At 36.8% G+C, this 20,564-nt stretch overlaps 1 protein-coding gene across 4 annotated transcripts in view; it reads left to right on the forward strand.

Annotated features, from left to right (window-relative positions):
- AZI2 (5-azacytidine induced 2) overlaps positions 1-20,564 on the forward strand; it is a 35,026-nt gene that overhangs the window by 7,548 nt on the left and 6,914 nt on the right. For 3 of the 4 annotated variants that reach the window (XM_051963464.1, XM_051963466.1, XM_051963465.1), the window contains exons 2-6: positions 6,189-6,409; positions 8,496-8,621; positions 9,175-9,274; positions 10,123-10,271; positions 16,405-16,463. In XM_051963464.1, coding sequence (XP_051819424.1) covers positions 6,194-6,409; positions 8,496-8,621; positions 9,175-9,274; positions 10,123-10,271; positions 16,405-16,463 — 650 coding nt within the window. In that variant the 5' untranslated portion in view covers positions 6,189-6,193. The remainder of the gene's footprint in view (positions 1-6,188; positions 6,410-8,495; positions 8,622-9,174; positions 9,275-10,122; positions 10,272-16,404; positions 16,464-20,564) is intronic. The other variant, XM_051963467.1, reaches the window with a different exon arrangement.

Below are 20,564 nucleotides of genomic sequence, written 5' to 3' on the forward strand. Positions count from 1 at the left end.
TGATGAATCATCTGTTAAATGTAAAATCATATAAAATGGTGGTCTATTAATCATAGATTAACATTCTCTGTGAATAAGAGGATCTCTTTTAGGGGGAGAAGGGTGTTATCAATATTCATTTTGCTCCTCAGACTGTGTTTTAGAATTTGAATTGGATGAAATCTCTTGCACTTCAGCTTGCATTCCCATTTCCATCATGGTCCCCACATAGTCATCTAGTCTGTCTGGAGACATTCAGGGAGGCTTAATTGTCTCCCTAAGCATCCTGCTCCTCATGATGAGGACATCAAAAGTCCTCAAAAAAGCAACACTGAAGTTTGCTTTTTTGCATCTTCTGTCCTTTTTACTCTTCCAGCACCAGCAGAACCATTCTGTTCTACACACCCCATTCTAGCCCTCCTTTCACTGTCTCTTACTCTCAGAGAGAATCCCCTCCCCTCCAATTCTTGGTTAATTTCCTTTCTCCCAGATTATCTGGAAATTGCCCTTAATCCTGGCCTAGTGAATTGAAAGTCCTCCAAGGCAACCGAGAGCCTAAATTGACTCTCATCTACTCTCCCTTTCCTTATTGGATCTTTGCTCTGACCCTAGGCCTTGGTGCCTTCTGTCCCCTGGAGATGAGATGAATTAAAACCCTGAAGGTTCTTCGATTTGCCTAAATCGCTGGGGTGTGAACTCATTGCTGGTTGAGTATTAAGGGCAGGTGCTTTTTCCTTTGCACTCTACTTGGCTGTCAGCTGTTGGCTTGTTTGGGTCTGTCTTTTCCAGTCCCAGAAAATGTGAGTAACCCTCCCTTCTCCCCATTATCTGTTATCATTCTATCTACTCTGGGCAGCCCCTTCTCTCCTCTGACTCCCCACTTATATCTTAAGCCCTATCTTTCCTGACCAGTTGGGTGACTGAGTTGTAGCTCAAAGTAGTGCTTTTGTAGTCACCTTGATTTACCTGCTCTTCCCTCTTCCATGTTTACACAATATATGTCTTGTAAAAAATCAATGTTGATTCATTTCTGTTGTGCAGTCACCACTTTCTTGTTAAACAGCTTGCCCTTAGATTTCTTGTCAGAAGTATGTTTCTGTGTCAGCAGCTCTCCTCAGGCACTTGGCGTGCATCCCATCCATCCTGTGATCCATAGTCACTGGGGAATTTAGGTTCTGGGATTCTGAGTGTCCCTCCCCTAAAAACTTTGAAATCTGCTTTCCCTAAACTGAGGGTGCATGTCAGACAAGACCACTTTTTCTTGTCCCGTGTTACAAATCTAGATGGGATTTTTTTTTTTTATCAAAAAAAAAACCTTATTCATTATGATCAAGTTGGATCTTTATCTCCTAAACCAAAAACCATGAAATGTGGAAACATTAAAAGGTCTTCCAGTAAATACAAGAATAAAGCAAGCATGCTAGCTTCCTTCTCTTTATCTGGTAAAGAGTAGTAAGATAAGAAGAGTAAATTAAAGGCATAAAGACAGACAAGGAAGAAACAATACCATCCCTATGTTCTGACAGCAAAATTCTCAAAAATGATCAAAAAAAGTAATTGTAAGTTTCCCATAATTCTTACCTCAGCAACTACTTCTTCCATGTTCCTGAAAATCCGGTCCAGAGTAGATTAAAACCCTTCAAAGGATGATATCCTTAAAGTCATCCAGGAAATTGTTAAATGCCCTGCTTTGGGCATGTTTCGGCTCCTTCCCCAGTCCCTAGTTCATATTCTACCATTTGTTTGTGTTTTTGTGGGCAGGGACTGGAACTGTTATTTTTCATTCTGATTTCCTTGGCCCGTAGCACAATACTTCATCCTAATAGGTACTTAATAGCTGTTCACTTGTCTCTCTGTAAGACATTTTCCTAGATTTTTAAGACCCTAAACTCTCCTGTATTTCTGCATGTCTGCTAGGGGCAGGGAGGAGTAGTGACCCAATATTGTTGTTACTGAGAAACAAGTAGCCTAGACGGCATTGAGCCAGGACTCAGCTGGCCAGAGCCAGACGGGGCCAAGAGAAGGGCTGTTTGTTAGTGACCTGCAGAGTCTTCAGTTATGGAACCAAATGAAGGGACTGGAAGCTGCCCCTACCTGACAGGAGGTGTAGAAGGGGTGCGGGGTTTGGCCAGGTAGATGCTTCATCTGCAGCAGTGTGGCGGAGCACGCCAACCACTTCAGAGTCTAGACTGAAAGGGAGTTTGGGTCTCATTGCAGCCAGGAGTTGTGGGGAGGAAGGGACTAAATAGTCGGGGTATTGTCTGACGTAAGACAGCTAGAGCATCTTCTTAAACTTTTCCTACTCACAGTCTCTCTTGCCCCGAGACATTTTTATGTGAGCCCATCTCGAATCTGAGTCAAGGTGTTTCTGGCAGCATTTGTGGGTACACAGTGCAAAGGGCTCGTGTTATGTGTTCAGAACCAAGGTTGTTGTGAAGTCATGCAATAAAGTATGGTAAGTGCTGTGGGAAACACCTTGGACACATTATGTGAATGCAGTGGGCCAGAACTCCAGAAAGGTATTAACTCAGTGGAATTGCTAAGACAATGGTTATCTAGGTTAGCATAGTGATTAATAGGTCTCTAGTTCAGTATAGGTACTTAGTACTTACGATGATGGTAATTATGATAGAGTAGATAAGAACCAACAAGGACTGGACTAGAGACCTTCATTCCATCTCCCACCTTCTCCATCTCCCCCCTTGGTGGTGGCTGGCCTGTCCTGCATTTCTCCACTGAGACCCTTCTGAAAGTCAAGAGAAAGCTACCTGGGCCCCAGGCAAGGAGACAATAAAGACTTTGGACTTTATCCCTGGCTATTCTCAGGGTGATTACTCTGCTGAAACAAAGGCTGGTCCCAAGACTTGCAGAAAGCTAACCAGAACATTACACGTGAAGTCATTTCTGGTTGTGGCAATCAGAAAGCTTTCCCTCTTATCACCTTTTTAATGAGTACCTTTTAGTTAAGTTAGTTAGATAACATGACCCACAGTTGAAGAAACCTTGAGAGAGAGGAATAATTTCCAGCAAATCATATTGAAAAGATAATTGTTAGGGACTTTCCACAAATGTAGCCTAGGAGGAGAATTCTTGGAAAAGCCTAATAAGGAAGAGAATTTGTTGTCCAGGATGCCAAGCCATGGGTGATCACTCCTTAGGTTATGGACAGAAGGGGAAAGAATTTGTCCTGGGAATTGTACAAAAGAAAGTAGTGTTCACTGCTCTCCCTCCCCCTCTCTTTCTCCTCTCCCTCTCTTTCTCTGTCACCACAGACCACCACCAGCCACATCAACAGCATATCACCTCTGCTCCCCTTTCTCCTAGGGGGAATCATCATTCTGTTGTCACTCAGTCTGGAAACCTTGAAATCTTTAACTCTTTCCTCTCCCATAAACAACCGATTAATAATCAGGTCCTCCCAGTGTATATCTCATCTTTTTTCCCCTCCTTTTCTGATTTCACTTGCCAGTTGAGACTTGCATTTCCTCTCTATCTATTCCAACTATTCTAGTTATATCTGAACTTATCCTCTGGTCTATACTCTCTCCAGCCTCTAATCCATCCCATTTCTTGCTGCCAGTTTAGTCTTCCTAACACAAATTGCTGATGCCCACACCATTGCAAGGAAAGAGCTGGACATTTATATCAGGTTTCAAGGTTTGCAAAAATGCTTTGCTTACATTATATTTCATTTGGCCCTATTAATCATGAGGAAGGCTGTATACCCATTGTAGAGTAATGGGAGTCTAAAAGTTGATGACTTGGAGTCACACAGCTTATAAGGTAGAGGCTGGAGTCCTACCCAGAGTTCTCTTGACTCCCAAGTTTAAGCTCTCTCCTACACTGACCCTCCACTGTCTGCAGAGAAAAAGTCTAAGCTCCTTATCTTGGTATTCATGGCCCTCCACATCTGATCCTGATCTGTCTCACCACACATATTCTAGGCTCCAGCCAAAGTACACTATTTGTCATTCCTTTAAAATGTCCTGTGTCTTTTTGCCTTTAGTAATATTTTTAAAATTCAGATTCCTTGTTTAGTAAGATAAGGTTCATAAAGTGCTTTATAAATCTTAAATCTATATCAGTCAGCTGTTACAGTAGTAGTTCCATGAATCAGATCTCATGTGTATATATAATGCTTTTCAATTTCGCAAATTTTTAAAAAATTAGAATGATCTTGTAGGATTGGACTAATAGTATCACCATTTTACATATGAGTAAGTCATTGTTCAGTCATTTGATGGTTCTGGACTCTGTGTGACTCTATGGACGCTATCCATGGGGTTTCTTGGCAAAAGTACTGAAGTGTTTGCCATTTCCTTCTCCAGCTCATTTTACATATCAGGAAACTAAGGCAGACAGGTAAAGTTACAGCTAGTAACTGCCCGAGGCTGCATTTGAACCATCTGCTGTACCACTTAGCTGCCCCTCACGAGATACCTGAGTTTCAGAAGAGTTAAATGGCTTGTCCACAGTCATACTATTAAGTAGCTGAATTGAGTTTCTAGTCCCTAGGAGTTTTACTCCAGGTTCGCTCTTCTTTCTGCTGCGCCATACTAGAGTAACATTCTTCCACATCCATGTCAAAATCTCTCCCCAGCCTAGCTTAAAAAGATCCCTGAATCCTTTTCTCCTTATAGGATCCTAGATATAGACTGTGGTTGATGGGGGGAGGACGGAAGATGTGGTCAGCATAAAGAGTCAGATGGTGGGTGTGGGAGTCCAGCCACAGTCTGCTCCTCCAGCCCTGGAACACCTTGTTTCCCCGTTAGTGTTCATATGTTCTTCCTGGGTCCTGGTCATACGTCAGTGATACCGCAACCTTGGTCCAGCCTTCTGGTTGGATTAAAAATTCTATGAAATTGAGAGTGGGATTTATGTTGGTATCTACAGAACCAGGAGAAATCCTGTTATTTGATTCCATTAGCATGTTGTTAAGCACCTCTTAGATGAAAAACATTGCCACGGGCTCTGGAAATAGAAAAATAAAAGACAAAAACATTGCTTAAGACAATCCTTACTCTCAAAGAGTGGATAGTTTTCTGAGAAAGCATAACATTTACACTGATATATAGAGTATAGCTGAGGATTTTTAATTTGCAGTCAGTTCACTTGGGTTTTTAAAAAGTATCTGATCACCTAGTTTCAACCTGATATCATTTGTGATTCTGAGAAGGGGTCTTCACCAGCTTGATAGCCAAGGCTAATCATCTTGAGATGGGACAGAAGCTAAGGAAGCCCAGAGACTCAAGGGAAGAGGAAGGGCTGCCTTCTGGGCATTTGGGGTGGTCTGTAAAGGGGGGTGCTGTCTCTGCGCAGCTGGGCGACAGAGGGCAAGAAAGGAAGCATGGAAAGGGGCACTGGAGTCACGGGAAGTTCTGCCATTGCAGGCCTGGCCCAGGTCGGGAACCAGCCAGGCTTCTGAGACCATGCCTTTGCAGCTGTGGTGGCCAGCCTGAGGGAGTTTCTGGAGAACAGGCATAGATGCTTGTTGGGTTAGGGTGTCGGGTTTGGCGCACTGTCTCGTTTTCTCGTAGGTGCTAATAAGCAGGGTGGCCAAAAGTAAAGCCACCCAGCAGGATGTTATCTGTCCCACTACAATGAGTAATTCAGATTTATGAGGGATCTCAGGGGTCCTCAAGTTCCACACGCTGAGAAAACTGAGACCCCTAACATTGGAGTCATGGCTGGTGGGAATCCCACAACTTAAGAAGAGTCCTGCCCTGTGGAGATGGCAGAGTGGGGAACTTGAAGAACATTTCTAACAGGAGTTATGGTGAATGGAGTATAGTCATAGTGTCATCAAGATCTTATGTATTGTTTATTGTTTACAATAAATTTATTGTAAAGGGATTCGCAGGCATCTTTCTATGGTGTATTGCCTTGCTTCTCAGCTCCATATATGTGCTATGGAGCCACATAAAAGCTTCTCTCATGGTAACTTAAAGTGAATTAAAAACAGGTCAAAAATGGCAATGATGGTAAAGATTAAAACATTGACTCATTTTCTTAATTTTATCACATAAGGGAAAAATTCAATTATCACTGAATTGATAACATTTTGTTTGCAAAATTTTAAGAATTGTGTTAAAATAATGTCCTAGTTACTTACCTGATGCAAGGTTGGGTTTTTTTTTGTGATGGATCTTTAACATACACACACATACACACATGTATATATTTATATTTCTGGTTTCTCTTTTAAATAGCTATCATGGATGCACTTGTAGAAGATGACATCTGCATTCTGAACCATGAAAAGAGCCAGAGGAGAGATACCATCACTCCTTTGTCAATCTATACGGGAGATGAGTCTATGGCGTCCCACTTTGCCCTTGTCACTGCATATGAGGACATCAAAAAGAGACTTAAGGATTCCGAGAAGGAGAATTCTCTCTTAAAGAAAAGAATACGATTTCTGGAAGAAAAGGTATTTTTCTTGTGCTGTTTTAGTGATTTACTATATTATATGAAACTTTAAAATACTTAAATTACTAAAGAATGATGGTCTTTCTACTCATTTACATTGGTTTAACTTCAAAGGTTTGGGGAGAATGGGGTTCAGATTTTATTAGTTGAGGGAATCCCTGGTAAGGAAATGCCCTCTATTTACCCAGGGAGAAAAGTCTTCCTCTCTCACTTTTGGCTGCTATTGTAGGTTCTTTAGAAGGACTACTTTCTATTCCTTGTCTTTTTTTTTTCTTTTTTCTTTTTTAGGCTAGAATCTGGGGTTTCATTGGTACAGGAAATTCCTGGGGTAGAAAATGTCTTTATTTATCTGCAGAATATTACTTCTTTAACTTAGAATCTCGGAACATTATCCGGGGCATGGATGGGGATCAGTTGCATGTCCATCTCTTATCCTAAGCAGGACTTGAATCCACCTCTTCTCAACTGAGGCCAATTTACTATGTCCTGACCACGGTTTATAAGGTGACTGATACTCACTGCATATTAAAGAATCTTAAATATGTAGTCATACTGAAGTGGATCTGTGGTCTCCTTCATGTAGATATTCACATCAGTGACATGGATCACAGCTTTCTGTGTCTTGGCCTTTGTTTGTGTCCTCCTTCCTTCCCTAAGTATAAATCTCAAGCGTGTGTGTGTGTGTGTGTGTGTGTGTGTGTGTGTATGCACATTTTTTTTTTTTTTTTTGCATTGTGTTTTTGATTCTCCTGTATCCTTAGGAACAAACCTTTATTTTGTATTATAGAATGCTAAATGCATTTTTATCTATTACGAAGGCAAATTAGGTACAAAGCCCACTAATGGGTTTATATAGAAAGTAGGAGCTGCTGAGAATTTAGACAAAGACTTTATCTGGTAGAGCTTAATAGTTTTATTGTTGTGGTTCCATTTTGTATATCGATGAAAATTTATGGGGTCTCTCTCTCTCTCTGTGTGTGTGTGTGTGTGTGTGTGTGTGTGTATATATATATATATATATATATAGTATATATATATATATATATATATATATATATATATATATGTTGTAAAATGTATTTTACAAAATATACATTTCATAAAAATCTGCCACTCTGGAGTTTTAAAATGATGGAATGAATTCAATATAAATTAAAATGTAAAATGTATAAAATTAAAACTGAAGAATTTTTAGGTTTACTCAACTTTGAATTTTAGGAAGTATGCATTTCTCTGTTAATTTAATGTAATGTTTTGAATCTGCTTCTTTATGAATTTTTAATCTTCATTTCCATTTCTAAAAGCTATAATCTTCTACAAAGTGTTAAAATTTATTATTCAGTCAATCAGAGCTCCATTATCTTGCTGTAAAATCTTGGAAAGGATTTGTTAGAAATTAAGTTGATTTTTAAAAATTTTGTCTTCTATGCCAATTTAAAAAACAAAATCTTACTAACATTTACATTTGAGGACTGATTTTAGAATTATTAATTTATAGAATATTAGCATTTTTCTTTAGAAAGTTGATTTTTGAAACTTGAATACCTAGGATTCAACTTTTCAAAGGCAATATAGCTTTAAGTCATAATAGGTCAGTGGGAAAGTATGATTTGGTATATAGAAATGTGCTTTATAGCCAGCTTTTATAACGTGTTCAAGAGAGTTATTCCTTTATGTGGCACTTCTCCCAAACACACGTTAATGCCCTGAATAAGTTAAAACAAGCCAAAATCTAATTAGTGAGTTAATTCTCTTTAACAAATTAAGTTAATATTTGCTGAATTGAATTTTATGAATATCATTTATTGATTGCTGCTAGAAGTTATCATTCAAAAAGATTGTTGCGGAAATATTCTAAGCAAGAGATCGATACTTTTCTTTTGCGTCTTGTTTTTTTAAAATGGATTGGTTTGGTAAAAAAAGTAGAACTTTAATCCAATTATCCTTTGTTTTTTTAATTTTTTTTTGTTTTTTGACCCTAAACTGCAAAATTTGAGGTAATCAGTTAGACCTTTAGGTAAATTTAAAACCCTATTAAATAGTATAAATTCTTGAGTTTTTCCCCCTATTTATTCTTCTGTATTTAGCTTCTTCAAACCCGATTAGGTGAAGAAGCAAGCACTGTAGGACGAGAACAAGTAAACAAGGCCTATCATGCTTATCGGGAGGTCTGCCTAGACAGAGATAATTTGAAAAGCAAATTGGATAAAATGGTAAGTCCTTTTGCAAAATGGAGTGAGATTAGCTAAGTGCAAATGACTATTTTCTCCTCTGCTAATATGATATTTTTAAAAAGATGCTTAAAGTATGTTAAATTTTATTTCAAATTTTTTCTGCTTTAAAAATATACTAAAAATAGATTGTTTTTGAGAATATTATAGGTTATAGTGATTTTTAAAATAGTGGAAGTAATAGTTTAATTTCCTGAAAAAATTAAGACTGAATAAGTGAAGACCTTTAATATTAAAATATGGCTAGCATTAATTTCTTTATTTTTTTAAAGTGACCTTGAAACGAAGATAAATTTCTGAAATTCAATGAGGACATCAGATATTTGATCCTATCAATAAAAAAAAATCTAATAGAGAATATCTTAAATAAGGAAAGGGAAAAAATAAATTGATGACAACTAAACTCAAAACTCTTGATCCTGCTTATTTATTGAAAAACTAAAATATAATGTTTTCCCCCCAATACTTTTTTAGAAACTAAAAAAGATCGCCGTGATATGGTTTCTATACTTATTGTCTTGTCTTTTTTCCTTAGAATAAAGACAACTCTGAATCTTTGAAAGTATTAAATGAACAGCTGCAGACTAAAGAAGTTGAGCTCCTCCAGCTCCGGACAGAGGTTGAGACTCAGCAAGGTAAGCAGCGGCTTGTGTTGTGGCTCTTACGCTTGGGCAGCACCTTGGCTCTGGGAGCACAAGTCCATGCCGAGATTTGCTCCCTGGCTGGCTTTTGTGGGACTACTCAGCCTTGAAGAGCCGTCTGGTTGGGGCTCTGAAAGTCTTTGCCTTTGATTCATATTGCTCATGGGTGTTTACTGCTTTAGAGTGGGAGACAAATGAGGAGGGACAGGACATGCAGCATCAACACAGGAAGCACCATGGCCATGCTCAAGTCTTACAGAATGAACCAGACAAGCTGATTAGAAAATTTGAATGAGTTTTCATCAAGCTCATAGTGTGGAACTTTAAACAGGATGAAAAGTTACTTTTTGTGTTAAAACTGTAGTCAGCTCTATTTAACCGTGGCAAATTTTTTATCCCAATCTGGCCTCAAGGTCATATGCCCATGCTTTAATTGGAGCATAATCAAGAATATTTGCTGTGGGGAAAATAATAAAATAAATTGTAAAAGTGAAAGAGTTCTTAGATTGCCTCTTGTTTTGTGCCGTCTCTACTACTGCTCTTCATTACTATGGGGTCTTTGAGACACGATTGCTGTTCTTTTAGTAAAAACTCATTTCTGCTTTTTTTCCAGTGACTGGCATAGTGGAAGAATATTGCCCAGATTTAAATCTTGGTATTGCTACTTCCTGTTTGGTGACCTTATCAGAGTCACCTCATGACTCAGGCTGTAGTTTCATCTGAGGAATTATGAAGTTAAACTGAGATGTCCTTTCCAGCTCTAAATTTTATCATATCCGATCTGCTTCAGAGGCCGACACTGTTTGCTGATGACTTCAATTGTTGCTGCTTCTTTTTTGCAGTGATGAGGAATCTAAACCGACCTTCATCAAATTGGGAGGTAGAAAAGCTGAGCAGCGACTTGAGAATCCATGGTTTGGAACAGCAGCTGGAACTGATGAGAAAGGAATGTACTGATTTAAGAACAGAACTCCAAAAATTTAAATCCAAGGTATACTGAATTCTGAAAGTGAATAGTCTCAATTTCCAATACCAGTTATTGTTTTGTTATTGTTTATTCTTGAATCCCAAAGATCAATTAAAATACCTCTTTAGAAACAGAATAGGAATAATGTCCATTTGTTAAAACTATGCCTTTTCTTCTCATAGAACCATGCCTTGTAAACACTGTTTTGGCATATATTATGTGTTTGCTAGGACCTTCAGGTTGTATTGTTTTGTCAGACAACTTAACAATTTAAACCTTGAATTGCTTCAGTTGTCTTCAGTTAGTCAAAGAATACTGGGGAGTGGTTAGCTTGGAGAAGAAAAGACATATGTGAGGATGATAATGGTCTTAAAAAATTAAAGGATTGTCATTTGGGGAAAGGACTAGTTTTATATTATTTGGCTCCAGAGAGCAGACCCAAGCAGGAACAATGGCAATTATTAGTTATTTTAGTTCAGTTTATAGAAAATATTCCCAAATAGTGGAGCTATAGATTGAATTCTCTGGGAGAAACAGGCCCCACTCATGTGACACTGGGTGAGCCCCAGTCTGAAATGCTATAGAAGTAAGTGATCTTTATTCAAATAGGACATAGGTAACACAGAAAGTCTCTTTTGAGCTTAGATCTTCAGTGTGGTGATTTGTAAAATCCATTATCTCCCAAAGTCTGATTTTCCTTTATATAAAGAAGATATATCAAGAGTTTATCTCCAAAATTTTTTTAGGTTTTTATATCTATAAGAAATCTTAATCTAAAGGCCATAAACTTGTTTTTGTTTTTAATATTTCAAAATAATCTTTCAATGGGATTGATTTTATTTGTAATCCTGTGTATTTTATTTCTTTAAAATTCTTCTGATAAGGATTCCATGGCTTCACCAGACTGTCAAAGGGACCCAGGAGACCAAAAATAAGTTAAAAGTTCTTAAGCTAGATGGAGGAGTCTTAGCCTTTTTCCACCTGTGATCCCTTTTCATTCAAGAAGTTTTTATGCTAATCTAGGTATATAGAAATATAAAATAGGTATATAAATCAAACACTGATAATAAATCATAATTTTGTAATCCCATAACTTTGAATTATGAGACCCCATATAAGGTCATGACCCACAGTTGTAAGAAGCTGGGAGCTAGATGAAACAGAGTGGGGATAGGGAGAGGTTCTAGTCAGAGCTGAACAAATTGACTTTCTCTTTGGTTTGAACACTCAGACCTATTAAAATAGAATCTTAACATAGTCAAAAGTCAGATTTCTGGTATCTTTAGTCATCCCAAACACTTTAAGTGAACATTTCATTACTTAGATAACTATTACAAAAAGTTTAATTGTTAAGGAAAGAAAAGAAAAGACTAGATAATTCAGTTCATTTTTTAAAAAATATATTATTTATTTTTTTACAGCCCTTGGTTTCGTGAATGCTGCCTTGGGAGGGAAAATATGTTTTAATAAACCAAGTCATCAAAACATCAGGGTGTGAGTTTTATCTGATGATGGGAAAGTATTTAAAGATCTAGTTCAGTACATATCATGTGCTCAATAAATACTTTAAATGAATTGACTCTTAGTAGGTGAGAGGTAGTTTTAATTGTATGGCAAAAACTCATTGACTAGTCCAGTTAGGATTTCTGTAAGGATGTAGGTACTGGTACCAATTGTCACTCTTGGTAAGGATTTGTGCAATGCCTGTCATTAAGATCCAGAACTGTCCATCCTGTGCAGACACATAATCTTTGGGAATCAGATGTGACTCAGAGCAAGTTACGTAACCTCTCTGAAGGCCTTGTTTCTTCATTTTTATATAGAGAGATTATTCTGTATAACGCTTAATGGTCCTTTCCACTTTTTTAAGCGCTTTGATCCTGACTGGACTTTGAACAACTCATACAATTGAGGGGAATGCCAATGCTAACCTGTATCTTCACCACTGATGCTTTAAAGAAAAAGACTACTGGCTCCTTTCTGACTTACCTCCTTGGGCCAAGTAATTCTTCTTGAAACCTTAAAGTTAGGGAATTTCAGTATTGGTAAATATTGGTAAATGAGTAAAGATCCTGCTGAATCAACTACTAGATATTTCCCTCTAAGAACTCCTTAAAAGAATGACCCATTAGTAAGAAAGAGAAAGGATTATTGACGGTGCAGGGGGAGAACCCCGGCCCTGGAGTCAAGAGGGAGTTTAAATCTGACCTAAGACATTTAACTTTTCTTAGCTGTGTGACCTTGGGCAAGCCATTTAACCCCAACTGCCTCACCCTAAAAAAAAATTAGTGTTGTGGGAATGACAGTCTGCTCAATCAAGAGGATTCAGGATGGTGGAGACCATCGATCTTAGGTACTCTTCGGGACCTCTGCATGAGCATCTCCAGCAGGCACCCCTGCTGAGCTCCTTGCAGGGCTGCCTGCCTCCCTTTGGTGTCCACTTGTGTCTCAGTCACACCCTGTCAAACTGTCTGGGCAGATGGGCCAAGCCAGGCGGAGAGTAATTGGCCAGCTCCGACCGTTAGTGAGTTAGCAGTCTGGCTCCCAGGCATGTGAAGACTTTCCCCAGCTAAATATGTAGAGGAAAAGTTTGTTCCAGTGCTCACAAAGAAGGTGAAACAGGTGTTGTGAGCGCTTAGAGCTTGGCAAGACATTGAAGATGCCCAGTCATCCCCTGTACCCGGCCTCTTGCCAGTCGTTCTGGTTTTTGTCCTATCACGGGGCCTTGCAGACTTTGGAGGAGAGAATGAGGCTGATTTTTGCTCCCTTGCCTCACTTGAATCCAATTCATACTCAAATAAAAAGACATCACCTAGTGATGTCATTGATCCTCTGAAAATAAGGACAAACAACAATGTACTCCCCGGCTATTTAGGCCATTTGTCAATTTGTCATTTCTTCTTAGTCAGCTTCAGCTTCATGAGGGTGAGGGTCATTTCTTAACTTTCTAGCTCCTGAAGTAGACTTGACAAAGAATAAATGTGAAATGGAAGCAGTCTCCTATGCCGTAGAAAGAAAGACCTGAGTCCTTTTTGGTCATCTAATGCTTTTTTATTTCCATATTAAGATGCTGTGCACAGTAAAGTCCAAGATATTCAAATGTAAAATATTATTTAAGAATATTTTGGGTTCTTGAAGTGAGGTTTTCTTAAAACAAACTTAAGAATGTATTAGTCACTTTATAATTAGCAGAATGACCTGATAATTTTTACTTGTATTATTTCTGCACATTTTTGCTATTTTATTTAAATATGACTCTTCCCCCAAAACAATATTGTACATAATGTTTGAAGAATTTTAGTCCCTAAATTAATGTGGTGCTGATTTTCAGCAGCCCACTAGATGGCACCAAAGGAAATACAATTACCTCAAGTTGAATTTCACAATCATTTTCTTTAAATTTTTTATTATGAAGCTACTGAATTTTGTCTTTTATTTCTTTAAGTCTTTTTGATTTGGCAATATTTGTTTCTGGCAATATTTGGGAAAATAAAACATTTCAGTAGTTGTTACTGCTAATAATATATCAAGATTGTACGTGGATAGATACCATTAGTAGTTTCAGAATAAAAAAAGTTCCCATCTCTAGAGTACTTTAATGTTTACAAAGTTCTTTCCTCAGAATATTCCTGTGAGTTATAGAATACAAATAGTAGGGAAAAGGTTGTGAAAATGAGACTCAGAGAATTTGGAATTTGGGGGGGGTTAGCTCTCTTGTAATCTTGGGCTTCAGAGACCCTTGTCCTCTTCACAGTGAAATATGACTTCCCCCAGTCCTAACCAAAAAAAAATTTCTGCCTTTTCTTATTGGGTCTCTATTATGTACTTTGAACATGAAAATTATTTTGGACGAATCCTTTGTTTTTCCTGAGGTTAAAACTAAATTTGCTTCTGCAACTTACACCTACTGCTCAAAGTTAATTCCTTTTTTCACTTGATAATCTTTCAAAGATTATCTGTTGCTCCTCTCTGAATTTCTAGCCTAAATAACCTCAGTTCCTTTTATTTATCCTCATGTGACATTATCTTGGTTCCCTTCACTATCCATGTTATTCTCCTCGGCACATTCTGTGGCTAAGAAGCTAAGCATCTTAATATGGAAATAAAAAAGCATTAGATGACCAAAAAGGACTCAGTTCTCTCTTTCTACTGCATAGGGGGACTGGTTCCATTTCACATTTATTCTTTATCAAGTCTACTTCAGGAGCTAGAAAGTTAAAAAATGACCCTCACCCTCATGAAGCTGAAGCTAAGAAGAAATGACAAATTGACAAATGACTCAAATAGCAGGGGATTACATCTTTGGGACCCAGAATTGAAAATAGTACTTGGACCAGGGCAAACCACTTTCTTAGCCACAAACATTGTGCTTCTCATTAAGATAATATTTGCTTTCTTGGATTTCATTTTTTTATTGTTGATTGATTGGACTGGCAATCTTCTAAAATTTTAGGATTGTGGTGTACATAAAGGGAATAATGTATAACGAGATGAAAAATAGACATCGGGCTAAGGTAGACATCCAGATCTGTCTAGACCTTAATCTGGAATGCTAGTCCTAGATGTATTGAATCAGATGAATGACATTCATCATAAGCAGATGAATGCTTAAGAAGTATCACTTCAGCAGCTCTGTAGAAGACAGATTGGAGTGGAAAAGGCTGGGAGCCTCATAGCAAGTAAGAAGCAGACCTCATGTGACTCTGGGTGAGTAGGGAGGATATGGAATCTTCATAGGATCCCATCTTTCCTGTTTTGAACCCTTTGACATCTGCAGTGACCAGATTTAGATTACCTATCCGAGTGTGTCTATTGGCTTTTCTCTCACAATTTCATATACCCACAAAGTTCTTAATTATTTTTATTTCAGCAACCAGTTTCTTCCCATCAGTGAGAATTAGAGAATAATAGACTTACCCTGTATTGGTTCCTCTAACTTTTTCTGGATGAAGCTCTTTAAGACAACTCAGGTTACTATTAGCCACTCTTGTTTTTGGCAGAGAAAAAGCTCCATCAGCTGTTTGGGAAATTTGTCCTTCCATCACTGGGAAGTCAGCTTCAGTGTCAGGCTTTTCCTGTCCAACCCATTTAATACATCCCATACCTGACCAAGCATTGCCTCTGTGATTTCTGTCTCTGACAACATTCAGATCTTTAGGGCCTGATGTAACCTAGAGCATGGTCCAGTAGTCACATCATTTCTGTTTCTTTCCCTGGGTACCGTCACCCAAATGTTCTCCTAACTTCTAAACACATTTTACAAAAAGATATTCAAGTGCTCCGCCCACTTTCTTCTCTTCGTTTCTTCCTCCTTTTATGTCTTTTGTTTCTGGCACACTTATTTCAGAACTACCTTATAATCAGGATTTTTGTCCTTTAGTCTTAAGTAATATCTGTGACTTTGGGTATGTTACCATTCTTTTGGTAGGCCCCTTTTGTGCCTTTGGAGGCCACTGTCTTAGTGTTCTTTTTCTTGGATTTTGTCAGCTACTATATGTGGTATCAAGCTGGACATTGGGGTAGATGGAGGCCTCCCCTTTCGGTTTCATTTTCAGTTGGGTTTAGATTTGCAAGATTCTAGACCAAAAAAAATACTGTTTTGGAGGATGCCGGTTTTAGTTACATTCCAGTATGGGCTAAGTCATTCATTCATTCCTGTATTTTCAGATCTGGCCCACATAACTAAACTTCATTTTCAGACATCATGTCCTTAACTAACTGATCATTTTCCAGATCTGTCTAGACCTTAATCTGAAGCCTTTGCCTTTATCCAGCAGCAGCAATAAAACAGTGTTCTTAGTCATGGTTTCTGTTGGCAGTATCTAAAAATATAAATGAAACTTACAAAAGTATTATATTAAATTTTAAATTATATAAACTTCAACTTTACTTTTACTTTTAATTGAATTTTTTTTAAGTTAAGAGATTATGGGCTTAAATAATTGTAGTTGGGCTATTAGTAATTAAATGTTTTATGAGTGATTCGTATATACATGTATGTATGTGTGTATGTGTGTGTATATATATATATATATATATATATATATATATATATATATAAAATCTGTAGAACTTTTTAATTTATTACTAATTAACATAGTACCATACTTGAAGATGAATTGCCTCAACTTTATTTTTATAATTTTTTTAATGAAAGGATCTGTCTCAGGAAGACAATCTCAATAACACAGACTTCCAAAGGCCAAGCATTCAAAGGTATGAAACATCCTTATATTTTAAAAATTGCAGATTTTGAGCACCAGCCCTGAATTCAGGAGAACCTGAGTTCAAATGTGATCTCAGATATTTAACATTCCCTGGCTGTGTGACCCTGAGCAAGTCATAAATAATAATAATAATTGCAGATTTTTTTTAATGCTACTTTGTAACTGTGAAATCCTGTGTTTGCTTATGTTTGCATGGATATTAACTTGCTGTGATATGTTAAATATGGTTTTATTGATCTAATTCTTTACTTTTTATTTTGTTACTTTTAAAATTTTGATCAATCAAAAAAAATCAGTCAATCAATGGAATCCTTTACTTCATTATAATCTATCTATATATAGATTGAGGCATCAATTTATTCAGTAGATGCATTGCTAGAAAATATTATCTTTTTTTTATAAATCAAGTTATATTTTAAACATACTAAAGCATTTATTATTTAAAGGAATCCTGTATTGAATCTTTTTGTGAAATAAATCATGTTGTTAATTTGTTTTATTATTTTGTATACTCTATATAGTGTATATATATATATATATATGATATGATATATGTATATATGTTATATAATTTCTCCATATATTATAATTCAGTTTTATGAACATTAGACTTCAGAAATCAGATAGACATGATAATAGTGTATGGTATATTATTTTATGGTTTACAAAATGAATTACTAATGGTCAAGATGAAGTTTTTTACCTTGCAGATAGTGAAATTTTTTTTTTCAATAAACAAATATATTTTTCTCCAATCCACCTCCCTTGGAAAATCCCTGAAACAAATATGCATAATCAAATAAAACAACTTCCTGCATAGACCATGTATAAAAATATCATATTTCTATCTGTACCCTGAGTCTTCCTTTGGGATGTTGGTAATATACATCATGATTGATCCAAAGTTCTTAAATCTTTCAAAGTTGTTTTTACTGTGTATAAATTGTGCTTCTGATTCTATTCACTTTACTCTGCTTCAGTTCATACAGATGTTCCCAGATCTCTTCTGAAACTCAATTTTGTCATTTCTTATAATACATATTATATTCCATTAATAATGCTGTGATTTGGCCATTCCTCAATAGATGGGCACACTCTTAGTTTCCAGATATTTGTTATTTAAATAATCTTCTAGATATTTTTATGCATAGGAGTCTTTTTCCTCTCTTTTTGATATCTTTTGGTAGTAGAAACCTGCTACTGGGCCCAAGCCTGTGGAGCAATAATCTGGGAGATCTAGTTCTGATTTCATCAGAATGATTAGTTTGATTCAAACCAGCCTCACCAGCAGCACCTTAATTAGTTTTCCCATAGCCCCTCCAAGAGGTCATTTTCCTTTTTTTGTTTGTTTTGTCAATATGAATCTGAGGTAGACAAATTTGTCTTTATCAATTGGGAAATTGTGTTCATTGTTATAAATTTGAATCAGTTCTCCATGTTATCTTAGATATGAGACTATTGTAAATTTGTTGTGAGAATTTCCCTCCCACTCACCCCAGTTATGTTTCCTTTCTAATTTTGGTTACATTGCCTTTATGCACAGTCATCTTTACTTAATGTGATCAAAATTATCCATTTTATCTTCTATGATCCTACCTAGCTATCTTTGTTTGATTATGAACTCTTTCCTAGAGACATAATAAAATAACCCTCATAAAGTCCATGAACTAACATTACTCCCTCTCTGATATGCAACTTGATTTTTCATGGATGACTTGACTAGATAGTAGCTTTTGGGTCTAGTCTTCATCAGAGTCAGGAGAAGTCCATTATATGCTAGGTTATTTTTTTAATATTCCATAAAAGATTAAAAAGTAGGAGTATTTAAGGGATAATTACCAAGAATAGCTTGTCCTTATTAGCCCCTGCTATGTTGAAAAAGCCAGTTGTACCTGTGTATATCGAGATGATATTCTCTTAGTCTGTAGATGAACCTACCTCACAACTTTGTCCTGCTGCTTCCTTCCCTAAGTGCCAAATATACTAAAAGTCCAGTTTTTTAAATAAAACCTGAAATCATGGTGTGATGGCCACTTAAAACTACTACTTACCATTCACCTATGAATTTTATTGAGTTTTATTGCTGCAGAAGTTTTTGAAACAAGAATTTCTTCTGGCATCCCTTTTTATTTGTTTATTGTACTGCCGGCAAACTCTCAAGTCTACATATTGCTGTCTGTACCTTCCACTCATTACGTCTCTTCCCTCTAGAGCTAAACAGAACAAGTTTAATAATAACTCCCCTGGACAGATATCCCTCATGGCCTCTTTTTCTCCCCAAATCTTTAGCCTCATTGCCTTCAGCCTCACTCCACATGGCATGTTCTCCAGTCCTGGCACATCTTAGGTATCTTCTTGTTGAATGAAAAATCTTCATATTAAATGAATAACATTCAAATAATCTTAAGAATTATGGCCAGCTAAAGAGCCTGCTTACTGGAGAGTTTCTACTTGTGATTATTTTAAAAGACAAAATACTAATTTTTCTGTTTAAAATGGTGCTTTTAACTCAGTAGGCATAAGAAAGTGGAATATTTGTTTTTAATTAAAGATTTAATGTCATTAAAGCAAAAAAAAGTCTGATGAATGTCATCTTGTCTTTTCCAGTTTCATATAAGCATTGGTTAAAAATCATGTGATGTGAAAATATCTTCTAAAAGGGGAGGAAAGACCTTTTCTACAATAATATTAGGATATCAGCAAATGAAGTCATTTAAAAAATTGGTTTGATTGTGTCCCCACCTTCCCTTATCCATGTATTTTTCAAATGTGATGATTGCGCTGTCATTTCTTCATTTGCCACCAGAGGGAAGGCTTGCCCTTGGTAATTCCTTTAGCTATGGCACCAGTTTTCATTTTCTGGTACTAACCACTCCTTCCCCTCCCAGGTGTGTGAGAAACCTGCGGGGCTCCTTGGCAGCTGGGCCCAAGTTTTTGTTGCCCTGCACTGGAGAACATTGGTGTGGGGAGGTGCCAGATAGCTACGCAGTGGAGACCATTAAAGTGCGAGGCTTTAAAGCTTTACTTGGCTACTTGTTAGGAAGGGCTGGTTTGTGATCTGACTTCAGTGTTGCATAGTCTGTGAGATCCTTTTGTTTTCTTGAGAAAATCAGGAGAAAATGAGTCATCTCCTTAAAACTATAAAAGCAAATTCATTTTTAAAGTATTAGTTTATTGTACTTAATGTGAACTAACACATGTCCAATCTGCGCTTTTGTGCTAAGCAATGCAGAGTCATCTTGAATGTCCAGAATCACACTTGTAGACAGGAGCCTACATGGAACATTTATTGTGGGCAGCATAGCATCCTCGTGGTTCAATGGGGAAAAGAGGGGAGCCTGGCTAATTTGTGTGAAATAATTTATCCCCATCAAAAATTTACAGAAGTTCTATGATGTTTAAAAAATGTACTTGAAATTTGATTATGCATATTTGTTATAAGGATTTTGTCTGTCCTTCCCTTCTCCCCAATCCCTCCCATAAGAAGATGAATTAGGAGGAAAATAAAATAAATCTTTATTCCTTGGAAAATAAATTTTAGAAATAATTGGTTAGCAAATGTAGTTGCAAAACAATTAAACTGCTAGTTTGTTTTATTAGAAGTAATGTGGCACTAGTTGTGATTGCTGCTAGTAAGAGAGTATGTGCCCTTTTCAATGAAATGAATGGTAATACAAAAATGAAACCTTTAAAAGTAATTAATTCAAAATAATTCTAATATTTTTGCACTTCCACTATTTTAATCTTTCCTATGTAACTGATCAATAGTCTATTTTTTAGGCTCTCATTTAGCTGGAACTCTGTCAAACAGAAGAAAAACATTGACTATCCATTACATGAATTGTTTTCCTTCATTGAGTAAATCTTTGGAAATGTGAGATATGACCATTCAGATTTAATGTCTCATTTATAATTGTTCATAAGAAGCCTTTATGTGAAGTTCTCATAATTTGAAAGGGCAGAGTCTTTTAGAAGATAAATTCTGACCAACTCTGGATGGTGGGGTAGGTTTTGAATCTAGAACACTTAATTCAGATCCCACCTCCACAATCTATCTCGTTTTTCAGTGCTCTCTGAGCTTCAGTTTAAT

The sequence above is a fragment of the Antechinus flavipes genome, chromosome 5, assembly GCF_016432865.1.
Source record: "Antechinus flavipes isolate AdamAnt ecotype Samford, QLD, Australia chromosome 5, AdamAnt_v2, whole genome shotgun sequence".
Lineage (NCBI taxonomy): Eukaryota > Metazoa > Chordata > Mammalia > Dasyuromorphia > Dasyuridae > Antechinus > Antechinus flavipes.